Source organism: Gopherus flavomarginatus, chromosome 8 (genome assembly GCF_025201925.1).
Source record: "Gopherus flavomarginatus isolate rGopFla2 chromosome 8, rGopFla2.mat.asm, whole genome shotgun sequence".
NCBI classification, from domain to species: domain Eukaryota; kingdom Metazoa; phylum Chordata; order Testudines; family Testudinidae; genus Gopherus; species Gopherus flavomarginatus.
The window spans coordinates 89,424,248-89,448,046 of NC_066624.1; the positions used below are offsets into that span (position 1 = coordinate 89,424,248).

The following is a 23,799-nucleotide window of genomic DNA, read 5'->3' on the forward strand; positions in this document are numbered from 1 at the left end:
GGATGTTATATATGCTCAGCCTCTCCAACCTAAGAAAGGTTTGCAAGACTATGCAGATTCACATGGATTAGCCTTTGACTAAAATCATTACATTTCAAACGTATTAGTATTAGGCCTTGTCTATACTACAGGGGAAATTCAATCTAAGCTACGCAATTTGAGTTACATGAATAGCGTAACTCAAATTGACGTAGCTTAGACCTACTTACCGCGGGGTCAACGCTATGCAATGTCGACGGGAGACACTCTCCCATCGACTCCCTCTACTCTTCTCGAGCTGGTGGAGTACAGGAGTCGATGAGAGAGTGATCTACGATTGATTTAGCAGGTCTTCACTAGACCTGCTAAATCGACCGCTGATGCATTGATCTCCGCTCATCAATCCCCCGGTAAGTGTAGACAAGCTCTAAGATACCTAAATGTACTGAGATGAGTTACTTATATTGCTTATTTGTGTGCACAGCCAGTCAGAGCATTACTTACAGACATATCAGTTAAACTGGTTTAACAGTTAAATTCACTGTGGCATTTGTATATTGAAAATGTCAGAAAGGATTGCCAAGGAGGCCGTTACTATCATGAGGCTTTTTATAACTTCTGGCAGCAGCATCAAATAAGAAAGACTGATCAATTACACAAAGTAATGGACATTGAATGGGTCTGGACTGAAAAGCTTCGATCTGGATTTCAAACAAACACCTCAATGTACAGGGGTATTCAAATCCAAGGGTTGGGTTCAGTCAATGGTAGATATAGGAGCCTGCTCTGAAATTTGGATCCAGATTCAGATTCTGAAGATTCTTGTTTTCAAAAGCTGGGATATGTTCAGATTCAGGGTTTCAGTTTGATCCCATCTCTCCATACCTATCCCCGCAGATATTAACAGGACCATTTTGCCTGCCTTGTTTTAAAGTTACACAAATTATAATTATTAATTTAATTTCTGTCTTGTAGAAATATCAGATACATTGGGAAAAACCTTCCATTCACTGAAATAAATATTTTATTAGAAACTGCTGCTGAGAAGTGGGGTTTGGCTATAGCATAAAGTTTTATAGAAAAAAGCATATGATAGTATTTCTATTGAATGGGACACATTTTCTGAATTCTTTTAGAGTCATAAAGTAATTAATCATAGGACTTTACAATCTTTAAAATCCATAAAAGAAAAGAAAAAAAAACACCTCAACAAAAACGATATACAATGAGATTGAAGGCTTCTACACTGGTATTTCCAAATTGATGCCTGTAAACATCTGGTATATTACTAGTATCTGATCATCTCAAAGGTATAGCTGTATTTGGATTGGCATGTAATAGTGAACCAATTTAAATATTATTATGTCCTATAGGCTACAGCAATTACAGAGAGGATCGGCTATCCAGATGATATCATAACGGATAACAATAAACTGAATAACGAATACCAAGATGTAAGTATTCATAAAGTCATCATGCAAACAATTATTAGCAAAGGCTCTTAAGAACTAGACTGTGATTGTATTACATGCCTATGCAGGGATATAAACCAAGATTTCACCTCCACATGGGCTACATGGATATCGAGTTCGGGGTGCAGGAGTCAGGGAGTGGGTGGAGTTTAGGCTCTGCACTTCTGCCCTCCTTCCCCACATGCAGTGTGGCACAGATGACTGATCCAGCATGGGTAGTGGTGTAATTTTCTGCTGGTATAGGCCGAGACATGTCCAGGGGATGAGGCATATAAGTGTAGATTCCAATGGCGTTATATCAGCATAGAATTGGAGTAGTGCAATGGAGAATCAGGCTCAGTATTTCCACTGACTGTATGTGAATTAAACAGCCCTGTTTAAGTGACTGCAGTTTCATGGGAGTCAATGAAGTTGTGCCCATTTACATCAGGGTTGAATTTGACCCTTCATTTGTGACCTTCTGCAAGTCACCTAGTGTAAACTGTATCTCAGTTTGTGCGTCTGCAAAGTGTTGCTCATAATTCTGTCCTGCCTTGCAGGGATATCGCGAGAGTTACTTTCATTAAAGTATGTAAACATGTTGAGATCCTCAGATAGAAGGTGGTGTAGGAGTGCAAAGTGCTGTTAATATTTTTAAAGCTAAAAAAGAATGGAGAGTCATAAAAAAATCAGAATATCTTCTTAAAATAACCTATGGGCCTGATTCTGACATGCATACTCCTGGAGAGCAGCACCTTACCAGGCAGGTAGCACCAATGATGTGAATTAGGTGATTCCCAGAATAAGGTACTACTCACTCCAAGTAATGATGGCAAAATCCAGCCCTAAATGTACAAACAGGAAATAGTGGTGGCAAATAATGATCCTTTGGGGTACACTGCACCGCTACATTACATTAGCATATGTCCTGGTGCTGACGTAGCTGTGATACCCAATGAATGATGTTACAGACCACTGCAAACCCAAGATCTGCTTTTGCAGTTTAGAAATTTTCATAGGAAATTTATCCCTCTGAGCACCATGCTCAAAATGGACTTTTTAAACCCAGTCCCTCTTCAGTAGCAGTCAAGTAATAAAACTGCAATATCATTTTTCTTTTATTTCTCTTTTTTTAAGCTGAACTACAAAGAGGAGGAATACTTTGAGAACATCATTCAAAGTTTGCTATTTAGCCAAACGAAGAGTCTGAAGAAGCTCAGAGAAAAGGTGGACAAGGAACAGTATGTATTTTAAATGTCCATGTAGTGTTTATCAAGTGTGTTTAAAGTCAGACATAACTGGCTTTCAGGTAGGTGCCTAGGATTGGCCACACTCATCCCCAGCATTCCCCATTTTCCCAGGGCTCAGTTCCATGTGGCCAAGAAGGTTACTGAGCACTGTGCACATTTCTCCACACTATGTGAGCAGTGCCAAGCTGAGCATTAGCACTTTGACTTGCTTGTTCACCCTAAGTCAGCATAGATGTTACCAGGGATCTACGTTCTCCAGATGTTCTCTCATTAATTGGTGTTTGAAGATAGATCTGAATTCAGGATAGATCAGGTGCCTGAGTGTTTATCAAAACAAGAAAGGTGATAACATTTATTTTGGTAATATAAAAGAATGGAGCATGTATATTGGTGGGTTTTTTGGGAGCTTGACCTTGTGAGGTACTGAGTTGAGAATGATACCAGAATAACAGCTTAGAGGCACTGAAACGTAATGCAGTTATATTACAAATGCAATCCTTCGTGTATACATTTATCTTATATATACTATCCAGCTGTGAGGCGCAGTGAAATCAATGGGAGGTTTGTCTACCTAACTATGCAGGAAATGGCTCTTAATTACTATACACATTCTGTGCAAATCTTATAAGAAAAGAAGTCACAAAAAGGAGTTAGACAAACACTTTAGCTCTGGTCTACACCTAACTTAGGTTGACCTAGCTTCATTGCTCACGGGGTGTGAAAAATTAATGCCCCCGAGAGATGTAGTGAAGCTTACCTAAGCCTCAGTGTAGACATCACTAGGTCAAAGAAAGAATTCTTCCAGTGATGCTTAACTACCGTCTCTCAAGGGGCTGGATTTGCTACAGCAATGAAAAAACCGCTTCCATCTCTACAATAAGTGTCTACACTACAGTGTGGTGTAGCTGCAGCGCTGCTGTTGTCCCACTGTCATGTTTGTAGTATAGACATACCCTTAGAGGTAGAGAAGCTAATATTAAAAAAACTAAACAATAAGTGGCCTTAAATGGAACCTCCTTCCAACCTGAAATATTATTATTAGGTCATTTAATTTAGTGACACAGCATGTAACTCTTACAGACTGAAAGCAACTGATCTAAGCATGTACATCTGTGCAGCTGTATAAGTGCAGCTAACTACTGAATTGGTGTATATCCCTCTCTCCAGCTGGCTCCCTTGCAGTGCTCTATTACCTACTTCTCTTGTTATAGTTTCATTTACACTCTGCTTTTACAATACATTGCCCTATTACCCAGTTCTCTTGTCTGGGCTCAGCTAAACTCTGCTTTCACTAGCGTATCTCAAAGCTACAATTTCATTTTTAAGCCTTTAGCTTTTTAAAAACTTTCTTTGTCCATCTTTTGAGAAAATGTTCAGGATTGACCAGTACCAGAATGGAAAGAACTTAACTGTTGTGGATGGGTTCAAAGGCTATGATTCACTGGCTGATGCTTCTTTTTGTTTTAGACCAGAGCACAGTTTCTCAAGTTCTTTGTAAATTTTACTTTGTGGTTTCTGATTTAGAGAAACTGCCGTAATGCATCGTCAAATTCTCTGTTTTCTCACCTGTTGTGAGATAGTATCAGAGGGGTAGCCGTGTTAGTCTGGATCTGTAAAAGCAGCAAAGAATCCTGTGGCACCTTATAGACTAACAGACGTTTTGGAGCATGAGCTTTCGTGGGTGAATACCCACTTCTTCAGATGTTGTGAGATAATATACTTCGTGGCTATTTGACTGGATCTGCCCCCTGCTGGCATACGAGGACTGTTCCACCAAAACCCATGGCAAAATAGGGTGAGGATTTATCACTTGAAGAGGGTGACTAGTGTCCATGGGGGAGGGCAACTGTACTTTCCACTCGAAGGCTGAAACAGGCATGTGCTATATCTGCCCAGTCCCTGGTTGTCCTGGCCACATCCCTCTCCTGCCAGGGCTGCCCACTTTTTTGGCTACTTTAGCCACTTGTAGGTCCCAAGCAGAGAAGGAATTATGGCCAGCATGAATCACCACAAAAGCAGGACTATTCTCGTAAGTAAGAGCTGCAGAAGTGAGTTTGTTCAGTTTATCTTTATAGCTGGTTTATAGTTTTTAGCTCAGTTTTGGCAGAGTCCAAAAGATTACTGGTAATCTTTTTCAGCCTGTCACCTTACTGCCTTACACTTGGTTTTTTGTCCGTGGTCACTAGGTACTCCCTATGCACCCATCGGACTGCAGCTTTGCACGGGATATACCTTCTTGGAGGGGACTCTAGGCTGTGCCCCTTTGACCAAGAATCCTGGGTAGAGTAGGCTCCAGGCACCCTTCTTTCACTATATCTTGTTAAAGGTTGAAGGTTGTTTTATGTCTCTGGGATGGTCAGCAGGAAACTCCCAAACGAAGTAAGACTCATGCAGAATTAAAAACTCAAACTGTTTAGAAGAGAGAAAAATCATACTAATACAAAAGCAGCAGCCTGCATGACCCATGTATCCTTATATTCAGTAAGCGTTAACTTAGAGAGGTACCTCTTAGGTTAGTTACAATGGGAGAAATGAAGACATTCCCAAAGAATACATTCTCCTTTCTCCCCTCTCACCACCCATCAAGTCAGCCTGTCAGAGACCCCCTTACCCCTCTGTCTTGTGTCTTTTCTTTCTTTTATCTAACTCATAGTCCTCCGATGATTTTCAGGGTATTTTTTGCAGTGCCTTGCTTATCTCATTCTTGTGATGTTCCTCTTGTCAGTGCCTCTCTTGTCCAGTCTATTGTTTGTATCTCCTATCAGTTCAGAACTGCAGTTACTGTTTTCCTGTTCTTTTTTCACATCTTATTACCCTAAAGATATATTCCCCACTGCAATGGCTGCCTAGTCTCTGTTCTGTCTTCACTACCAGGCTCTCTCATGTTAATTGTCCAGGCTATAATTGTTAGGCTGGATCAAGTTTGGTCTGTCTCTATGCTCTCATGAAGGCCTGGTCTACACCTAAAACTGAAGTCAAGCTAGGTAAGTCGCTTAAGGGTGTGAAAAATTCACACCCCTGAGAGACATATTTAAGCCAACCTACGCCCTGGTGTAGACACTGCTAGGTGGATGGGCAAATTCTTCCATCTGCCCAGCTACTGCTTCTCAAAGGCAGATTTACTACGGCAGTGGAAACCCCCTTCTGTCACTGTAGCAAGTGTCTATGCTACAGTGGTGTAGCTGAAGCTGTGCTGCTGTAGCGCTTGTAGTGTATTCGTACCCTTAGGCCAGGTCAGCCCAGCTACAATGTGAAAAATCTACACCCCGGAGCGATACAGTTAAGCCAACCTAGAAGAATTCTTCCGCCGACCTAGCTACTGCCACTTGGGCAGGTAGACTAACAGTCCCTCCTGTCACTGTAGTGAGTGTCTGCAGTGAAGCGATACAGCAGTGTGGCATTTCCAATGAAGACATAGCCTTACACCAGCGTGCTAGGCAGGAGTAACTGCACCGAAGTCAGTGGAGTTCCATGGTATAAAACTTGAGTAAGTGAGAGGAGAATCAGGCCCAAATGATTTATTATTTATGACTCGTTATTCATTCTTAATATTCCTTTTACTTTATATCAGGTATGAGCCATGCACAGAGTAGCTGATCTTTCACACAGTCCACTTATTTATTGTCATTTAAATGATGGACTCTACCACAGTAACTTATTACTTTATAGGCAATAAATTATCCAACACACCATTTACAATATCATCCTACTAGTCCAAAGTCTGCTTGGAAAACTTCAAGTAGAACATTAAAGCCTAATAAATGTTAACATTTATTAAGCCTAATAAAACAATTAAGGTTATATTCTGACTGGAGTATATGGGCTCAGCTTTCATTGATGTGAAGCAAAAACCTATTCTCTTATCATAAGCCAGAACATTGGGCCAGATCCTACACATTGCTGAGTGCTATGGAAGATACAGGGCTTGATTCTGACCTTTCTCACCTTAATATAACTCTATTGACTTCAAATCGCTATATTTCTGAAGTGTACCAGTGAGACACAGAATCAGGACTCCAGAGCCAAATTCAGCACTAGTGTAAGCAGGCTCAGCTTCAGTGAAGTCAGCGGTGTTACATCAGGACTGTATTTGAGAACAGAACATAAATGAACACCACAACACATTGGTTTATGGGTATGTGAAAGATAGGCACAAGAAACCATTCTTACTAACAATTCAAAAATCCTTTATGTATGTGTTTTTTGCTTTTATGTTGATTCTATACACTTTTACAGTCAGTGAAATCACAAAGTTGGCTGACCTTTTCATGACTTTCTCGTCATATAATATAAATATCAAGTTGACAGTAAACAGACCATTTCTGCCAATTGTATCACCTTTCTCCAGTGAGCACTTAGCTGTGCCCCCACCCCCAAATATCCTCCGTTGGGTCTTTATCATCAAGAGATTACTGGGGCAAAGGTATCGTCTGAGGTATTTTTCTAAATTAAACACTGAGGGTGAAATAAACCCCTGTGCAGTGGGCCAGCAGAAGTCACAAGCACCACTTAGGTTCCTCTTGTCTCAGATCTTAAGTAAGACTTAGTTGATGCATAGGCCTCATTCTGGCCCTCTGTACAGGTGTGAAGTGTCGCCCTTAGCTCCAGTACTGCAAGCTGGACGTGTGCAGTACCGATGCTGCTGAAGCTTCTTCACTGAAGGTCTAGTCCTAGGTGTCTGCTTAGGAAAGCATCTTAAACTGAGTACCAGTGAAAAGCAGTAAAAAATGTCTGATGCTAAAAACGGCCAAGACTTTCAAGTATTTTCCAGATGATAGGCTTGACCCTACAAGGGGAGGAGAGGTTGTCTTTTGGTTAAGGCACAGGATTGAAAGCCAGGAAGACCTGGCTTGGTGACAGCCCTCCTATTTGACCCTGTGCCTGGGTTTTCTTTTCTGTTAAAGGGAGTAATAGTTTTCTACCTCATAATTTATTTGTGAGGCCCCAAAATACAGTGATGAACAACACTGAAATGCTTATAAAGCAAATTGTATGCTGAACACCTATAAACTCCAATTTCAAGGAATTCAAGGTGCTTAGTACTCTGCAGACTCAACCCCTTTTAGATAGGAATATTTTTTATAGTATAGCCAGGAATTCAACAGCAAGGAGCAGGACCAGTCATGGCAGCCACAGAATAACCACAGTGTTGCCTAGGCACTCCCTGGAATGCCCCTTGGGTTTATATAAGTCAGGGAGCCAATCAGGAGCCACGGGGCTGCTATCTGTCAAACACCTGATGCAAAACATTCCATGGTCTGTGTCCACAATGGGACATGGGAAATGGAGCACAAGTCAGTTATAGCTGCTGCTGCTGGGTGGCTGCCTGGAGTGGCTAGCTGCCTTAGTAACTCTACAGAACTGGGTTCTAGACCTGTGTAGGCCTTACATCCCTGCATAATGACCATAGGATCAAGTCCACTATCTAGATTTCTGGACTTATAGCTGATGATGGATCTTGAAAACACTGACATATAAGACTATAAACACAATTTTAAATGAATCATAAATACTTTGAAATTATAATGATCTATGCTGGTGTTTATCACTACTTGAAGATATGCAATCTGGACTCATTATGATTTTTCTGTGTTTGAAATTTTGCCAGTGAAATCTTCTAGTGCCAGTAAAAGGAAATCTAAATATTTTCAGTAACAGGTGAAGGAGAGGGTCACTTTTCTGGTCTGTTCCCATGCCCAATTGAGCTTGCTGTTAAGAATTATATTTCTAACTAGACTTCTTCTGTGTTTTCTGTAGATGGATAAGTGGGGCTGCTGTCGTCAATGCCTTTTATTCTGCAAGCAGGAATCAGATAGGTAAGGTTTACTAACATATTGAAGGTACAATTTTTTAATGGCCTAGTTATTTGTTTGTAATCCCTGAAAGTGATATGCACCCAGTAGCATATGGACTGCAGAAGGCTCTCAGTGTAGCAGACCCACAGAGGTTTCATTACTTGGGGAGTAGGTTCTGTGGCCTGCTTTGTGCAGGAGGTCAGACTAGATGATCATATTGGTCCCTTCTGACCCTAAAGTCTATGAGTCTATGAGAATTATGGGGCTCGGACACGTGGATGGGGACTCCGCATCTTCTGTACATAGAAGAACTGGGAAGTGGGCCATCTCTGCATAGGCCAGCAAGGAAGGGAGCTTGGAGTTCAGCTGTGGAAGGGAAAGAGATGTGGCCAGTGGATCAAAGATTACATAAGTCCAGTGACCACAACCCTTGCCTAGGGGATGCCCAGGAGTTGCAGTAACTGTACCAGCCTGAGAGAGGAAGCAGTGGCCTGAGCTGCCCAGGGCTCTGTCTGTAGATTAGAGGTGGATTCTGTTCCTTACAACTCTTCCATAGCTCCTTCACACAAAGCCTATTTACTCTAGCTTTAGTCGGGACAGTGAATTTCATCCGGCTGAATAATGGGAGCATGAATTTACGGAATGCATTCCTTATAATCCCTTAACATCCCTTTTCATGTCTTCCTTATGGGCCATAAATCTTCTGCCCTTACATACATGGAGAGGTACATTTCCCTGGGAGTATTCTTATCTAAATCAATGGGGCTACTCTCAGAGAAATGTCCTTTTGGCAAAGTAACAGAAGATGGCCCTATGTTAAATCATCTTGAAATATGAATATAACTCGCTTTAGTCTGCAGGGAGATCTGATTACACTGCAATAGGCTCAGCTGGCATTGTCATCTTTTTATTTTAAACCTACAATCACAAGGCACATCCTCTAAAGTACAGCTCTGTAAAATCTTGCCAAGTCTAGGGGCTCCCTGGTTCCTATTTCTATTAAGCATTTGTCATCTGTCAGATGACCTGAAACTTCTGGTCTGCCACGTGTTTCATCTCTCTTTAATTCTGGTTTCCTTTGTACTGGGGGAAAAAAATGTCAACCTGGTAGATTAAACTCAGCACAAAAACAGCTTAAAGAAGAGAAGAAGACACAATAACAATCAAATAGCTTTAGCAATGCTTTTGGGTATAGCTAGAAACCTTGTAGTATCAGCCTATCAGGACCACCTTTGATTATACATAATTTGGAAATACACCTCTACTCCAATATAACGTGACCCGATATAATGCGGGTTCACATACAATGCGGTAAACTCTGACACGCTGCTCTGAGCAGCGTGTTAATGGTGCTGGGCCAGGGCCAAGGAGTTGGAGGGGGCAGAGGGTCTCAGGGAGGGTCATGGGCTTCCCCCCCTCCAGGGTCTGGGAGACAGAAGCTGTGGGGGGGGGACTTTTGGGGAGCCCACAGTCCCAGAGTGGCCTTGGGGATTAGCGGGAGGCTGGGAGCAGCCGGCTCTGCTTCCCTCGCCCTGGCCCCAGCCAAACACCTTGGGGAAGGTGTTTGGGGGAAGGGCTCTCCCCCGGCACTCACTGGCAGTGGTGGAAGCGGAGCAGCCCAATCCCAGCCCACTCCACTCCACCAGCTCCCAGCCACGGTGCTCCGCTTCCTGCTGCAGGAACAATGTGCATGCAGCATAAAAATCTGCTCACAGAGCTTTGTTTAAAATAGCTTTTGCTTAGTAATCATTTGAACAGGAGTCATAATTTGGAAGCTTGAAGCTAATGATTGACAGTAAATATGAGCCATAAATTCTTATCTCATCCTTGAGCTGTGGCGTATCACTTTATAATTAAAGCAGAATGATCTTTAAAGTTGATGCTTGAATAGCTTAGTAACACACTTAAGAAGATTTCTTCTAAAGCAGAGCTTTCAGCACAGTGCTTAAGGTATTTAGGGCTCTGTCCTGGTGCTTCAGTACAGCTGAGGGCGGGGGTGGTATGGATCCAGTAGGACCTCTGGGAGGCACTCTGCCTCAAAGGGAATTCTCCCTAAGCTGTTGGGCATGCAAGGGGAATGCTGGGAATAGCCCACTGCTAGAGACCTTCAGAAGGTGCACCATAGATCCTCCCCATGCAGCCAGCTGTCTCTGTTGACAGGTATATGGGAAGGAGGAGGTGGACCCATGTTCCTGTCGTCTTTGGGGTATCTTGCATCTTAGGAGTGCCTAGAAGAAGCAGGCTTTGTGCTTCAGGGACCAGAGCTGTGTTGTGCAGGTGTGCACAGGGCTGGTGTGGTGAGGTGCCTAAGAGCCCACAGCGTAGCAGGGCACATTCAGACTCTTGATGCTCAGCAGGTGTTGCACGTAGTCTCTTTTAAAATTTCCACTCTGAACATACCTCATAACTTTATAGTGCCTCAGGTAACTCTAGTTAAGTCAGGATTTTGTTATGTAACAGGAGTCATGGAATCAATGCTCTTATAGGAGTGTGGGTAAAAACCCATGAGTCCTGACAGGATGTCTTCACTGTCCAGCCCTCGTGTGTCTGTGTGTTCGTGTGTCGGTGTGTGTGTTCAATGATGACATTTTCATGCTCTTTCATTTGTGAATTCTGGAGTGACTCTGAAGTCCAAAGCGTGACACGCATGCTTGTGAGCAGATCAGGCAGCAAAGTCATTGGTGAGCATCTTAGTGCTACAGCAGTAGTATGATGCTTTTCCCTTGCAGCAAACAATCAGTTATTTCTGTCCTCTTCAAAGGCTTGGAAAGCTCTGAGTGCTGTGTGTTGCCATGCTGCTCTATATAATGCAGTCTTCTCAACATCATCTGGTTTTATTGCACCAAAGTGTGTACTGTTCTTGATGCTGTCCTTGTGGTGCTTTCTGGGGCAGCCTTGATTCTCGTGTTTTTGTGCCAATTATCCATAGAAAATTTTTCTGGGAAGTCGATATTCATGCATCCCAATGATGTGTCCAACCCAGCGTAGTTGGGCTTTTATCAGCATGGCCTTGATGCTCGTGGTATTTGACTTTTGGAGAACCTCCAGGTTGGTAATTTCGTCCTACCATCGGATCCCCATAATGATGTGCCATTTGTATGGTGTCCAGGTCGCACAGCCATAGAGAAGAGATGTGAGCACAAAAGCATTGCAAAGTTTTATTTTTGTTGAGAGGGTTACATTGTGGGATTTCAGGACGTTGCTACATAGCTTTCCTAATGACTGAGAAGCTCTCTCTATCCTGTACATGATTGCTTTGTCAAGAGATCCATCATTGGAGATGTTGCTGCCGAGATGGGTAAAACTGCCAACTTGCTTTAGTTGGATTCCTGTAATGTATATGCTAGGAGATATTGCATGGAGCGGTGATGATGACTAGTGCAACACCACAGTTTTTTACAGACTGCTTGTGAGGCCAAACAATTGTGATGCTTCAGCGAAGTGATCTACAATGCACTGGAGATCTCCCTCTGTGTGAACTAGGAGGGCACAATCATCCGCAAAAAGTGCTTCTCTTATTAGTAGTTCTGTTACTTTTGTTTTTGCTTTAAGCCTTGTAAGATTGAAGACTGAACGGTCGTGTCTGTATCTGATGAATATACCGCTGTTGAGCCCATCTGTAGCGTGATTGAGAACCTGGGTGAAGAAGAGGTTGAACAGTACAGGGGCAAGGACACAGCCTTGTTTGACTCCATTTGAACTGGGAAGAGTCCGTGAGATCTGCATTACCAAGTACCTGCCCTTGCATCTCCTCATGAAATAAATGGTCTTTACGAATTTTGGTGGGCAACCAAGTTTGCTGAGGATCATCCATAATCCTCCTCTACTGACTGTATCAAATGCTTTTGTGAGATCAGTGAAAACACTGGACAGATTCATGTTTCTTCGATACATTTTTCTTGTATTTCAAGTCCCTTATTCCTTTAAGGGAATACTGTACAACAACTATACACCTTAAATGGAATTACTCAGACATTTCAATCTATATTAGATCCAAGAAAATTTCTCATCACATGCTTCCAGCAGTATTACTGACCAATGTCTAGGTCAGGACTCTTCCCCAGAGTCCAACGGCTGCTTCTTTTGTCTTCTCAGGTGCAAAGAGTGAGATAGACAGGGAGAGAAAAGAAAGGTACCTCTGGGGTATTTGCCCCTCCTTTTTAGAGTTTCAGTCCCCCTCTTGAAAAGCATTTCTAGCTGAGAACCAGGAACCAAAGAGTCTCTGTGGAAGAATGTTCCCTGCTGAGTTGTTTTCAACTGTATGCTCACATGCAGGTTTCCTTTTGTTTCCTCCCTTCCCCTTCTCTGCTTGATGACTCTGTTTACAGCTTAAATGCAAATTAAGGCAATCACACACTCCTTTGTTCAAGACAGATCTGTTTGACCAGTTTGATATTATGTGAGTCTGAACATATATTTTAAATATCGTAAAGGGGGAAATTTATAACTTTAGACATGCTGCTGCTACACACATTTTACCATGATATTACTGATCAGCAAGTTATACGTTTTCAGATGATACCTCACAAAGCATACTTTGTACAAATATTATTACAGTAGTGTATAGGACAGTGGTGGGCAACTGGTGGGCCGCACGCAGCACTTCGGGTAATCTGCTGGCAGGCTGCCAGACAGTTTGTTTACATTCGCACGGCCGCCCACAGCTCCCAGTGGCCGTGGTTTGCCGTTCCCGGCCAATGGGAGCTGCGGGAAGTAGTGGCCAGCACGCCAACTTCCTACAGCTCTCATTGGCCAGGAGCAGCAAACCACGGCCACTGGGAGCTGCAGGCAGCCATGCAAATGTAAACAAACCATCTTGTGGCCCACCTGTGGATTACCCTGATGGGCCACAGGTTGCCCATCACTGGTACAGGGTGTGAATATAGGAGTGCCTTCTGTCACACCTCCATAGGAATATAAACAGCTGATGCTTTATTTGATATTGCCCAGTTTTGCCAATAGTTAAGTTGTCACAAAGTAGCTGCAATGTCATTCATTTCTTTTCATTTTTATTGCATTTCCTGAAAATATTTAACATCAAAGCATTTGGACATTAGTTCTACAGTACAAATTGTGGTGATTAATCAATCTGCTGATTATTCTCAGTAGGCAGCATGCATGGACAATTACTGTGGCGTTTTATTTTGCTTTTTTAATATTTTCCTATTCCCCCTCCCTCAATATTTTGAAGAAGGACTTGAACCAAACTAGGATTTATAGCAAAATACTGAATATATCTATTTTCTCTATTCTCCTTATGGAAAAATTGTCCACAAATTTCTCACTCCTGTTATATTGTAGTTCCACAATCATACCATTCATAATGGGAATTAATCCCTTGTTTTCTGGGGAACCCCAATGATGAGTGTAGAACAAGAACCTGCATAGAATACAAAAGAGAACAGAATACTCTAATTTATGTTTGAGGGAAACAAGCTTTTAAAGATTTTTTTAATTCTTCATCTTTACAGAAAAACATCACAATCGAAACATGCATTTAATTTAATTGATTTATTTATTTGTGTCATTGATTTTCTGTTAATGGCCTAAAGAAATGATCACAGAACTGGGTGAAAGAAACCCCTGTGGCCCAAATCTTCCCCTCCTGCATATAACTTACTCATGGAATCAATTCATATCCATTGGTGGGAGAATAAGGTCTTATCTCTGACAGTGACTCCCCGTGGGGCTTTGATCAAACAATTTATTCGCTTTCCTGTTATGGTCTCTGACTTCACTGAGTGTCATGAGGATTAATTAGCATTGCTATAGTGCTTTGGGGTGCCAAAAACTGTATAATAGCTACGTACCATTATTTCATTGTGCTGCATATAACAGCAAAGGTCCAATGTAAAAGCCAGTTGTGAGGTGCTGAGCAAATATTTGAAGGGATGTTTCCTTTTGCCCCACGTCTGACATTTTTTTTTTTTTTGCTCATTTCTCTTGGCTTCTCAGAGAGCCTTCCATATGTAAATATATTTATCCTTGCTATTCTATTTGAGGGCAAACAGCTTGACTTCCTCACTGAAGTCTATGTAAATGATTCTGTAATAAAATACATTTCTTGTAAGAGATCCCATACGAATGAATTACTTATTAAAGTTGAGTGCATGAAATAATGAATTGGCATCTTATTGTGTTTTCTTCCTTTGCAGTCTTCCCTGCAGGCATTTTGCAACCACCTTTCTTCAGTGCCTCTCAATCCAAATCACTGAATTATGGTGGCATTGGTATGGTCATTGGCCACGAAATCACTCATGGATTTGATGACAATGGTAAGGGTCAGGATTTTTATTTTTTGTAGATATTACATTATTGACTGCATACTTTGCAAATCTAGTCATTCAAGGTAGAAGATAAAAAGATGGTGCTACCAGGACTCAGTCATATATCCATGTGATTTGCACTGGTATTCTCTGAGAGCAACAGCCAAAGCACTACAGAGGCACTAGATTAGCCTCAGGGCTGCAGCAATAGCAGGGGCGCCGGAACAGAAGGCCATGGCCCCACCACTTTTAAAAGTAAGGAACAAGAAGGAGGCGGTGTCTTGGGGAGAAGAGGCAGCATGAAGGTGGGGCCTTAAGGGGAAGGGGCACCACAGGAGGCGGGACCATGGTTCAGGCACTGGTGCCCCCCACACACACTTTTAAGAAGCTTCCGTCACTCCTGAGCAGTAGCACAGCACATGCTCCTCCTCCACCATGGTTTTTTGACCAGTGGATCTCCTGCTTTTCCCAAAGCCCCTTGTATGCTCTTGTGGAGAGAGCCGTATGTTGTAGGCAACAGTACCTGTCCTTCCTGGCTAGAACACAGGCTTGTTTTAAAAGAAGAAAAGGGTATCATTTCTGTGATTGCTTCATTATAGAAACACCTATTTGCATGGATAATTATACTGTAATATATTTTCTTCTAACTGAGAAAGTAACATTTATTGCCCTTCATTACTACATCATCAGCTTGTTTCGTACATACATCATTCTGTGCACATATCATTACAGGTAGAAATTTTAATGAAAATGGGGACCTCATAGACTGGTGGACGCAAGAATCAGCACAACATTTTAAGGATCAGTCCCAGTGTATGGTATACCAGTATGGAAACTTTTCATGGGACCTAGCAGGTGGAAAACATGTAGGTCATTCATAACTTCTGTCTCTACAATGTCATTTTAAATGAAGATGGACATTTAAGGCCCAATTCCACAAACTCTTATTCATGAGAGTAGTGCCATTGTGGTGTATGGCCCAGATTAGCTCCTCTCAGAAAAACCTGTGAAAGGAGACTTTGGTGGATGATATCTCCAAGAAGATCACATACACACTGTCTGTACCAGCAGGGGCCAGGGTTTACCTCCTTTTGTAAGACTATGGTTTGTGACTGCAAATCTGCACCAGCATTGGCCCTGAAAGCCCTCCCCTCCCCCTTCAACTTCCTGGTAGAACAGGAAAGATAATCTGCTATATTTTTGGCTTCATTTCCTTGGAGCTGGAGGTGGGGATAGTGTACCTCCCAGTCTAACTCATCCTACCTGCTACTTTCCCTGGCCTACTCAGTCTCTCCCCCTGCATTGTCAGCTGCACAGATCCCAAACTATAGAGACAGGCCTCCAGTGCATCCGGAGAGAGCTATGGTATTCATCACTATAGTATCTTGAGTCCTGAATAAGTAGAGGCTTGCAGGTTCAGGCCCTTAGTCTGTTTGTGTATGTTTAACATTCAATTAACTCATAAAAGCAGGTTACAATAACATCTGTCTTCTTTTTTTTAACTGAATATGGGTCCAGCCCATTTAACTCAAATGGCAAAATTTTCATTTGAAGTAGTATTGAAGGATACTCAGTCATATCAGTGTATTTCTATTTCTCTTATAAACAGAGACCTGTATTAGCACATTTTCCTTCCATTGCTGCAGTCTCCTCTGCTCCTTTGGTCTGAAATTTGCTTAGAGTCTAAGCAGAGCTGTGAACCCTTCAAAGTTCAATTTGAACAGCTTCATGAATTTGTCAGAACCATTTTGCACATATTCACAGGCTGAGAAGTTAAGCAAAGTTGGCATTCAAACAATTGTGGCTCTCTCAGAGGAAGGGTCTTACAATTAAAGACCTGGATTAGGATTTAAGATTATGTGGGTTCTAATCTTGGATTTACTGATTTCCTTGTGTGATCTTGGGAAAATCATATAAGCTCTCTTTGTCCCCAGTCCCCATCTGTAAAACCGGGATAACATCACTTCCCTACTTCATCAGGATGTTGTGAGAATGAATTCATTAATATATGTGAGGCACTCAAATATCACCACAGAAAAGCCGATAAATAACTGTTAAATCTCATGTATCTACAATCCACGGTTTGGAATGCATACATTTGCATGGGTTTGTACAAAGTTTGGTGGTTCACTAGAACAGCAGCCATATCCTGTGACTTGTCCCACGGAACTTATCCCAGTGAACCTCCTTCAAACTAAAAAATGCACTGAAAAAAAAGCATCCTCCTAACCAAACAGCGCAAAGAAATGTTGACACAGAAAGAGCCCTAATAATCTGGGCTAGTTGTGAAAGGTGGATAGAACTAGGCAGAAGTAAAGCAGACTTTGAGTGTCTTTGCAGTTCCAAACTTGCATTTCTCACATTTCAAAGACTGGGTTTCAACGCGCTTTCACCTGAAGTCTCTGCTGAGCTGCCTGCATTCTCTGTGGACAGCTTGTAAAGGCTTGTACTGCACTAATGTGCTTTCCAGTTTGCATTGCTGTTTCTTTCACAGAGAAGGTCACACAGCAAATGAGCATGAGCCCCTGAAACACTGTTGGTCAGTAAATGGGAGGAAGGTGTTAACAATAGCACCCAATTCCATTGTGAAAGGCCAGTTCTTACAACATCTATCTTGTTTATTTTGGACTTCTCCGGATAACCACATGCAGTGTTCAGCAGTGCTGAAAGCTATTTGTATGAAGAGCAGAGTTTCAATGGGATGGAACCTCCTGCTGCAATTGATGAAATGAGGGGTTGCTCCCAGCTGTAACTTTGACTCTTATTGTCTCTTTGTTGACAGCTGACAAGTCTGTTCGTTGCCATAGAGAACATGCAAAGACAAACTCCCATCCTGAGGAGTTTTCAGTCTAACAGCTATACCAATAAGATCACCAGAATCCTTTTAAAATCATTTCGGAAAAATAACAGTGCAGGTTTTTGTTCTGATATTTATCCACCCTCAGAATTGAATCTAATGATAAGTTCAGTTTTATGACTTCAGATGACATGCAGCTTTGGATTAAGGACTGGCAAAGTTTTTCAATAAAAATAAAGAGCCAGGTTCTCCACTAGCATAGCTCCATTATCTTTAGTGTTAATATGCTGATTTACACCCACTGAGGATCTGTCTCAGTGTGTTGATTAGACCATGAAGCTAAGGGGCCACCCACCTTGCCTGATATTCAGCAAAATTCCTAGTAAGGTTCCAGCAGATTTGCTAGTCTTGGTTCTTTTAACTGATGTCTTCCAACATCATGAAGTCTGGATCTTCCCTGCTTCATGGGTTTCCAGTGTATTCTGGTCACCACTGGCCTGGAGACCTTGAGCAATGATGATAAAACCACACCGAATCAGCCAGACCCACTGCTGAGATTATAGCAAAAGTAAGGTGGATGGGTTTGAGAAAGATAAGAAGCTGGATGTTAAGGATACAAAGAACAAGAAAGTGAATTAATCAGCAGACATCAGAAAGTCTGGGCAAGAAAGATATGACAGCCATAAAATGCTTATTGTATCAAGAGGGAGGGAATTAGGGTTTGGAGACAAGAGAGGCAGACAATGTTCAGATGCATTAACATAAGTCTTCTGTTAAACATTCAAATTTATGGGGGTCTTGCTTGAAATTTTTGCCATTCACTCATCTCTGCTTTGGAACCTGAGACCTCTAGTCAAGGCCAAAGTGGGTAAATAAACAGGAGATATTCAAAAGTTTAGCACTGTAATTCCCAGGATAGAGAAGCTTTTCCTGCCAGAAAACCTGCAAATTTTTCATTTCTCTCTTTGCAGCTGAGTGGAATCAATACGCTGGGAGAAAACATTGCTGATAATGGGGGTGTTAGACAAGCTTATAAGGTGAGAAAGATCCATTTTCTCTTTGTCCTCACAGTTGAGATTATTACTGTTGAAATAAATTTATTAAAGTGCCTTGGTGGGGGGAAGCAGTTTTTATGTGGCAAAGACAGAATGACACTTTACTGTAATTCTCTGTCACCGAGTCAACTTCTAAAACAACGGAAACCTTGTTACCTTTTGTTAAGTATATTACTCACTTTAGGGAAGGGATTCTCTATTCCTAGTGCTCTTTCGTTTATTATTGCCCATTATAGGTCTCTCTCACTATTATTCATTGGGCATAAAGAATTCGTAGAATGAAAACACTTAGTGAATCAATGCCACACAAACTTTAACCTGACTGAATTATCATATCAAAGAACCAAGACTGTTGTCTATGTCTGTTCACCAGCATTCTGTTTATGAATGGCAGGGAAAGGTAAAGGTAGTCTTCCAAGCTGCACCCACAAAACAGTCTCCGCCCACATGGAACGCCATTCACAGTAGATTGCTCAGATGTTCAAAATATGTTCCTACTTGCTTTCAGAGCTTGGTTCCCGCTTACTGAGATCCAAATACACCCATCAGCTCTGTGGGATCCTTATGCTAGGCTACCCCTGGGTGAGGGCTAGGGTGACCAGACAGCAAAGGTGAAAAATCAGGACAGGGGGTGGGGGTTAATAGGAGCCTATATAAGAAAATGACCCAAAAATCGGGACTGTCCCTATGAAATCGGGATATCTGGTCACCCTAGTGGGGGGGCCCAGATAGGGTTCCAACTCTGACTGAAGCTATTCCGGGAGTTTTTTTTTTTCCCAACATAATGTCATTTTCTTAAAATATCCTATTAAAATCTCCTGGATTGCTTTCAGTAGTCACCAGGAGATCAATACCGATTCCAGGAGACTCCAGGCCAATCCTAGAGGGTTGGCAACCATAGGCCCAGATGCCTTGCTAGGTTCTTCTAGGCTTCTTAGGTTTGGGATGGGAAAATGGCAGTACTTTCCCAGTTCCACTCTTGTGGCACTACAGTGAGCTGTCCATAACAGCAAGTGATGTAGATCCTCATAATATGACCTGCCCTGTCCTTTTCCACTTTAATCGGAGTGAAATATTTCACAGTGTTGACACTTAATGCATTATCACTCCACACCAGAGCACCCTTGGAACAAATGGGGCAGCTCAGCCCTCTCAGAGCTATTGTTTCAGGTTCTGCAAACACGGGAATCACTGCATCAGTTACGCTCAGTTCACTAGGAAGTTCCTCGAAAGCTTAGATTCTGGAGAACAAGGCAGCAGCCAGAAAGAGGAGCTGGTATGTCATATTGCTACCTACAAACTCAATCCAAGCCCTGGTTTAGTGGAATATTTAGCATTTAATCAAGACAGCACAAATACACAGGACATTATCCTGACTCAAGTCAGTGGGAGCCAGAGCAAAACTAGCATAGGGAATACTAGCAAGTCAGAAGTACTACCAAGAAGGAACTGGGTCTTCAGAGTTACTGTGATATCACAGATAGGGGCTATCTTATGAACATGTGAGAGGAGCAAGTTTCACTTGATGACAACAGATTTTTTGCAAGATTTTACAAGAATTTATTTCAGGGAAAAGTTTCACCATTTCTGCCAATGAACACTTTTTCTTCTTTGCAAAATAAAAAGAACCTACAGACTAACAAATCAACTTAATTACAGCCTGAAAAATGGCCTGCATTTTCATAAAAGAAGCCATAGGGAAAATTTCCTTTTTCATCAAGAAGTGTTGCATTTGTCACCACAAAATCAGTTTTACACCAGAAGTAGGTATGAATCAGATTCTGATTGCCTACTGTGTAAATATGGAGTAAGAGCAGTGAAGTTACTCCACATTCACACCATGTGAGTCAGACCAGATTCTGATCGAATAGATCTTATAACTGAAGCATTGTCGTAATTCCTGTGGTAACAGCCTATGGATTTAATTAAATAACTTGGAATTACTTACATTCATGGAGAAAACAAAGAATTTGGGAACAGAATAACATTTATGTATTGTGTGAAATTGGAGAAGATGGTGATTTTTGCTGCAACTGAAACTTGTCACCCCACAGCTCTAACTGTAGTATTATGGAAAGGATCAGACTAGAAATGTTAGCTGATTAAACAGCAGAATAAAGCCTCTGTTTATACACTGATCATCTTGGAGACAGATTGTGCCCCCTTGAGCCCAGGCACAGAGGGCTCCTTCATGCACAGAAGGTGCTCAGTCCACTCCCCACTGCTGTCCATTCACCTAGGCAGCAGAGCTCACTCTGCATAGTGCAGCATCCAGGTGGTCTGAGAGGAAGGGTGCGTGGGTGAGATGAACATCATCTCCTTATTCTGGTCTCATGCACTGTACTTTAGGAAGACAGCACAGCATCAGGCTGCATTAACTTTTCTACATAGCTCCAGGCTCTGGGGACCACAGTGGGGTAGTCCCTGTTAGAGTGACTGAGGGTCAGGGCCTCCATGTGACTGGCTCTCTGGGGCCTTCCAGATCTGGAAGTTGGCCCCTCACTCTTTTCTGTGGAAGTTCAATTCCCCCGTCCACAAGGAAATAATATGAGCAGGGCTTAAATTCAGCTGGTGCTGTCTGGAGCAGAGCTCTGGTAAACATTTTTCAACCCCCCTAGAGTCTTTACAGGATTTGGGGAGAGGGATGCGGGGGAGGACTCCAGGAAATACTCTGTAAGAATGTAAGCCCTGGATATGAGGGAATCTCCCAGAAGTCCCCTGCCATGGTTTGTACCATGGTGGGGGACAATCTAGCCCTAGGTAATTAGTAATGCTGGGAAATGCAGCGCAAGTACATGACAGTTAAATGGGATCTGATAAAATATTAACTAATGTAAAGCTTGCTGAAGTGGGGAGGTTATTGTCTAGAGTGAATGCCTACAGTCTCTTTTGTTATTGTCATAAAAGCACAATTCTTCTCCTGTACATTATCTTTCTTATAAAAAAGTGCATGACATCTGGATGCCGAGGGCATGACATATTACCAGCTATCACAACTTTCCTACTGAGACAATGATATTGCTGTGTTTCCTTTTCTCTCAGTAAATTGCATTCTTTGGGCCTAAGCCTCCCCTCCAGTATAAATCAGGAGTAACTGCCTGAACTCGGTGGAGCTACACCACTGTAAAACTGATCTGAGCGGAGAATCAGGCCCTGAGTCAATCAGGCCATTGCATTTCTTTCCTATGCTGCATATCGGTGGTATTCAGCCAGAGACGATACCTAAGAGCGTCTTGCTGTAGTATGTCAAATAATCCATGTTCCTTCTCATTATAGTGCCATTTTGATAAGTGAAATAGGAAACCATAACATTTCTGCTCCGTTTGTTTTGCAGGCCTATGAAAACTTTGTCCAAAAAAATGGAAAAGAAAAACTGCTTCCCGGGCTTGACATGAGCCATAAGCAGCTGTTCTTCCTGAACTTTGCACAGGTGTTGTATCATTCTTCACTGAAGGTTTGACAGTCATTTTGAGTGACAATTTCACTGTAAGCTGGAACAGCAGTCTGACTTTTCTCATTCTAACAAGAGCTGGCAGGATTGTTAAACTAAGCAGTGGCCATAGCAAAGCAGACAGGATGTTAATCCTAGGCCTGGTCTACACTACGCGTTTATACCGATTTTAGCAGCGTTAAACCGATTTAACGCTGCACCCGTCCACACAACGAGGCCCTTTATATCGATATAAAGGGCTCTTTAAACCAGTTTCTGTACTCTTCCCCGAGGAGAGGAGTAGTGCTGAAATCAGTATTACCATATCGGATTAGGGTTAGTGTGGCCGCAGATCAATGGTATTGGCCTCCAGGCAGGATCCCACAGTGCACCACTGTGACCGCTCTGGAAAGCAATCTGAACTCGGATGCACTGGCCAGGTAGACAGGAAAAGCCCCACGAACTTTTGAATTGCATTTCCTGTTTGCCCAGCCTGGAGCTCTGATCAGCACGGGTGGCAATGCAGTCCCAAATCCAAAAAGAGCTCCAGCATGGATCATACAGGAGATACTGGATCTGATCGCTGTATGGGGAGACAAATCTGTTCTATCAGAGCTCTGTTACAGAAGACGAAATGCCAAAGCATTTGAAAAATATCTCCAGGCTATGATGCAGAGTCCACAGCACAGTGCTGCGTGACAAGCGTAACGGAAAGCCAAAGAATCAAATGGACGCTCATGGAGGAATGGAGGGGAGACTGAGGACTCCAGCTATCCTACAATCCCCGCAGTCTCTGAAAAGCATTTGCATTCTTGGCTGAGCTCCCAGTGCCAGTAGGGTCAAACACGTTGTCCGGGGTGGTTCAGGGTATATCTTGTCAATTTACTCCGCCTTACCCCCCACCCCATGAAAGAAAAGGGGAAAAATGGTTTGTTGACTTTTTTTCAGTGTCACTGTATGTCTACTGCATGCTGCTGGTAGACACGGTGCTGGGGCACTGAACAGCAGTATCCTCTCCCTTCCCTTCCCCGGTGGCAGACGGTGCAGTGCAGTAGGACTGGTAACCATCCTCATCATCAGCCCGTGAGTGCTCCTGGCTGGCCTCAGGTGAGGTCGGCCGGGGGCGCCTGGGTAAAAATAGGAATGACTCCCGGTTATTCCCGGCAGATGGTACAGAACGGCTGGTAACCATCCTCCTCATAGCAACTGGGGGCTGAACTCCATGACCCCCCCTTTTCATGTCTAAAGAAAAGATTCTGTACTGCCTGGACTATCATAGCAGCGGGATGCTGCATTCCTCTCCCCTCCACTGTTTAATGTCCTGCTTGGACTATCATAGCAGCTGGAGGCTGCCTCCCCCTCATTTTATCTCACTAAAAAGTCAGTGTTGCTTATTCCTGCATTCTTTATTACTTCATCACACAAATGGGGGGACCCTGCATGGTAGCCCAGAAGGGTTGGGGGAGGAGGGAAGCAACAAGTGGAGTTGTTGCATGGACACCCCCTAGAATGGCATACAGCTCATCATTTCTGTGGGATCTGACACGGAGCAACTGTGCTCTCTGGTTCTCTGATAAACTGGTTCTCTAGTACACTTTTCCCATATTCTAGGCAGGACTGACTCTATTTTTAGATACAACATAAAGGAGGAAATGACCCGGGGGGTCATTCCCATTTTTGTCTTTGCGCCCCCGGCCGCCCTCAGCAATGGTCAGCCAGCACCCATGACAGCAGCAGATGATACAGATCAACTGATAACCATCATCTCATCGCCAA

At 42.7% G+C, this 23,799-nt stretch overlaps 1 protein-coding gene across 2 annotated transcripts in view; it reads left to right on the forward strand.

Moving 5' to 3' along the window:
- MME (membrane metalloendopeptidase) overlaps positions 1-23,799 on the forward strand; it is a 63,027-nt gene that overhangs the window by 32,582 nt on the left and 6,646 nt on the right. The window contains exons 15-21 of one of the 2 annotated variants that reach the window (XM_050965906.1): positions 1,353-1,433; positions 2,568-2,671; positions 8,438-8,496; positions 14,631-14,750; positions 15,474-15,607; positions 18,510-18,575; positions 21,928-22,023. In XM_050965906.1, coding sequence (XP_050821863.1) covers positions 1,353-1,433; positions 2,568-2,671; positions 8,438-8,496; positions 14,631-14,750; positions 15,474-15,607; positions 18,510-18,575; positions 21,928-22,023 — 660 coding nt within the window. Of the gene's footprint in view, positions 1-1,352; positions 1,434-2,567; positions 2,672-8,437; positions 8,497-14,630; positions 14,751-15,473; positions 15,608-18,509; positions 18,576-21,927; positions 22,024-23,799 lie in introns of those variants that run through there. The other variant, XM_050965907.1, reaches the window with a different exon arrangement.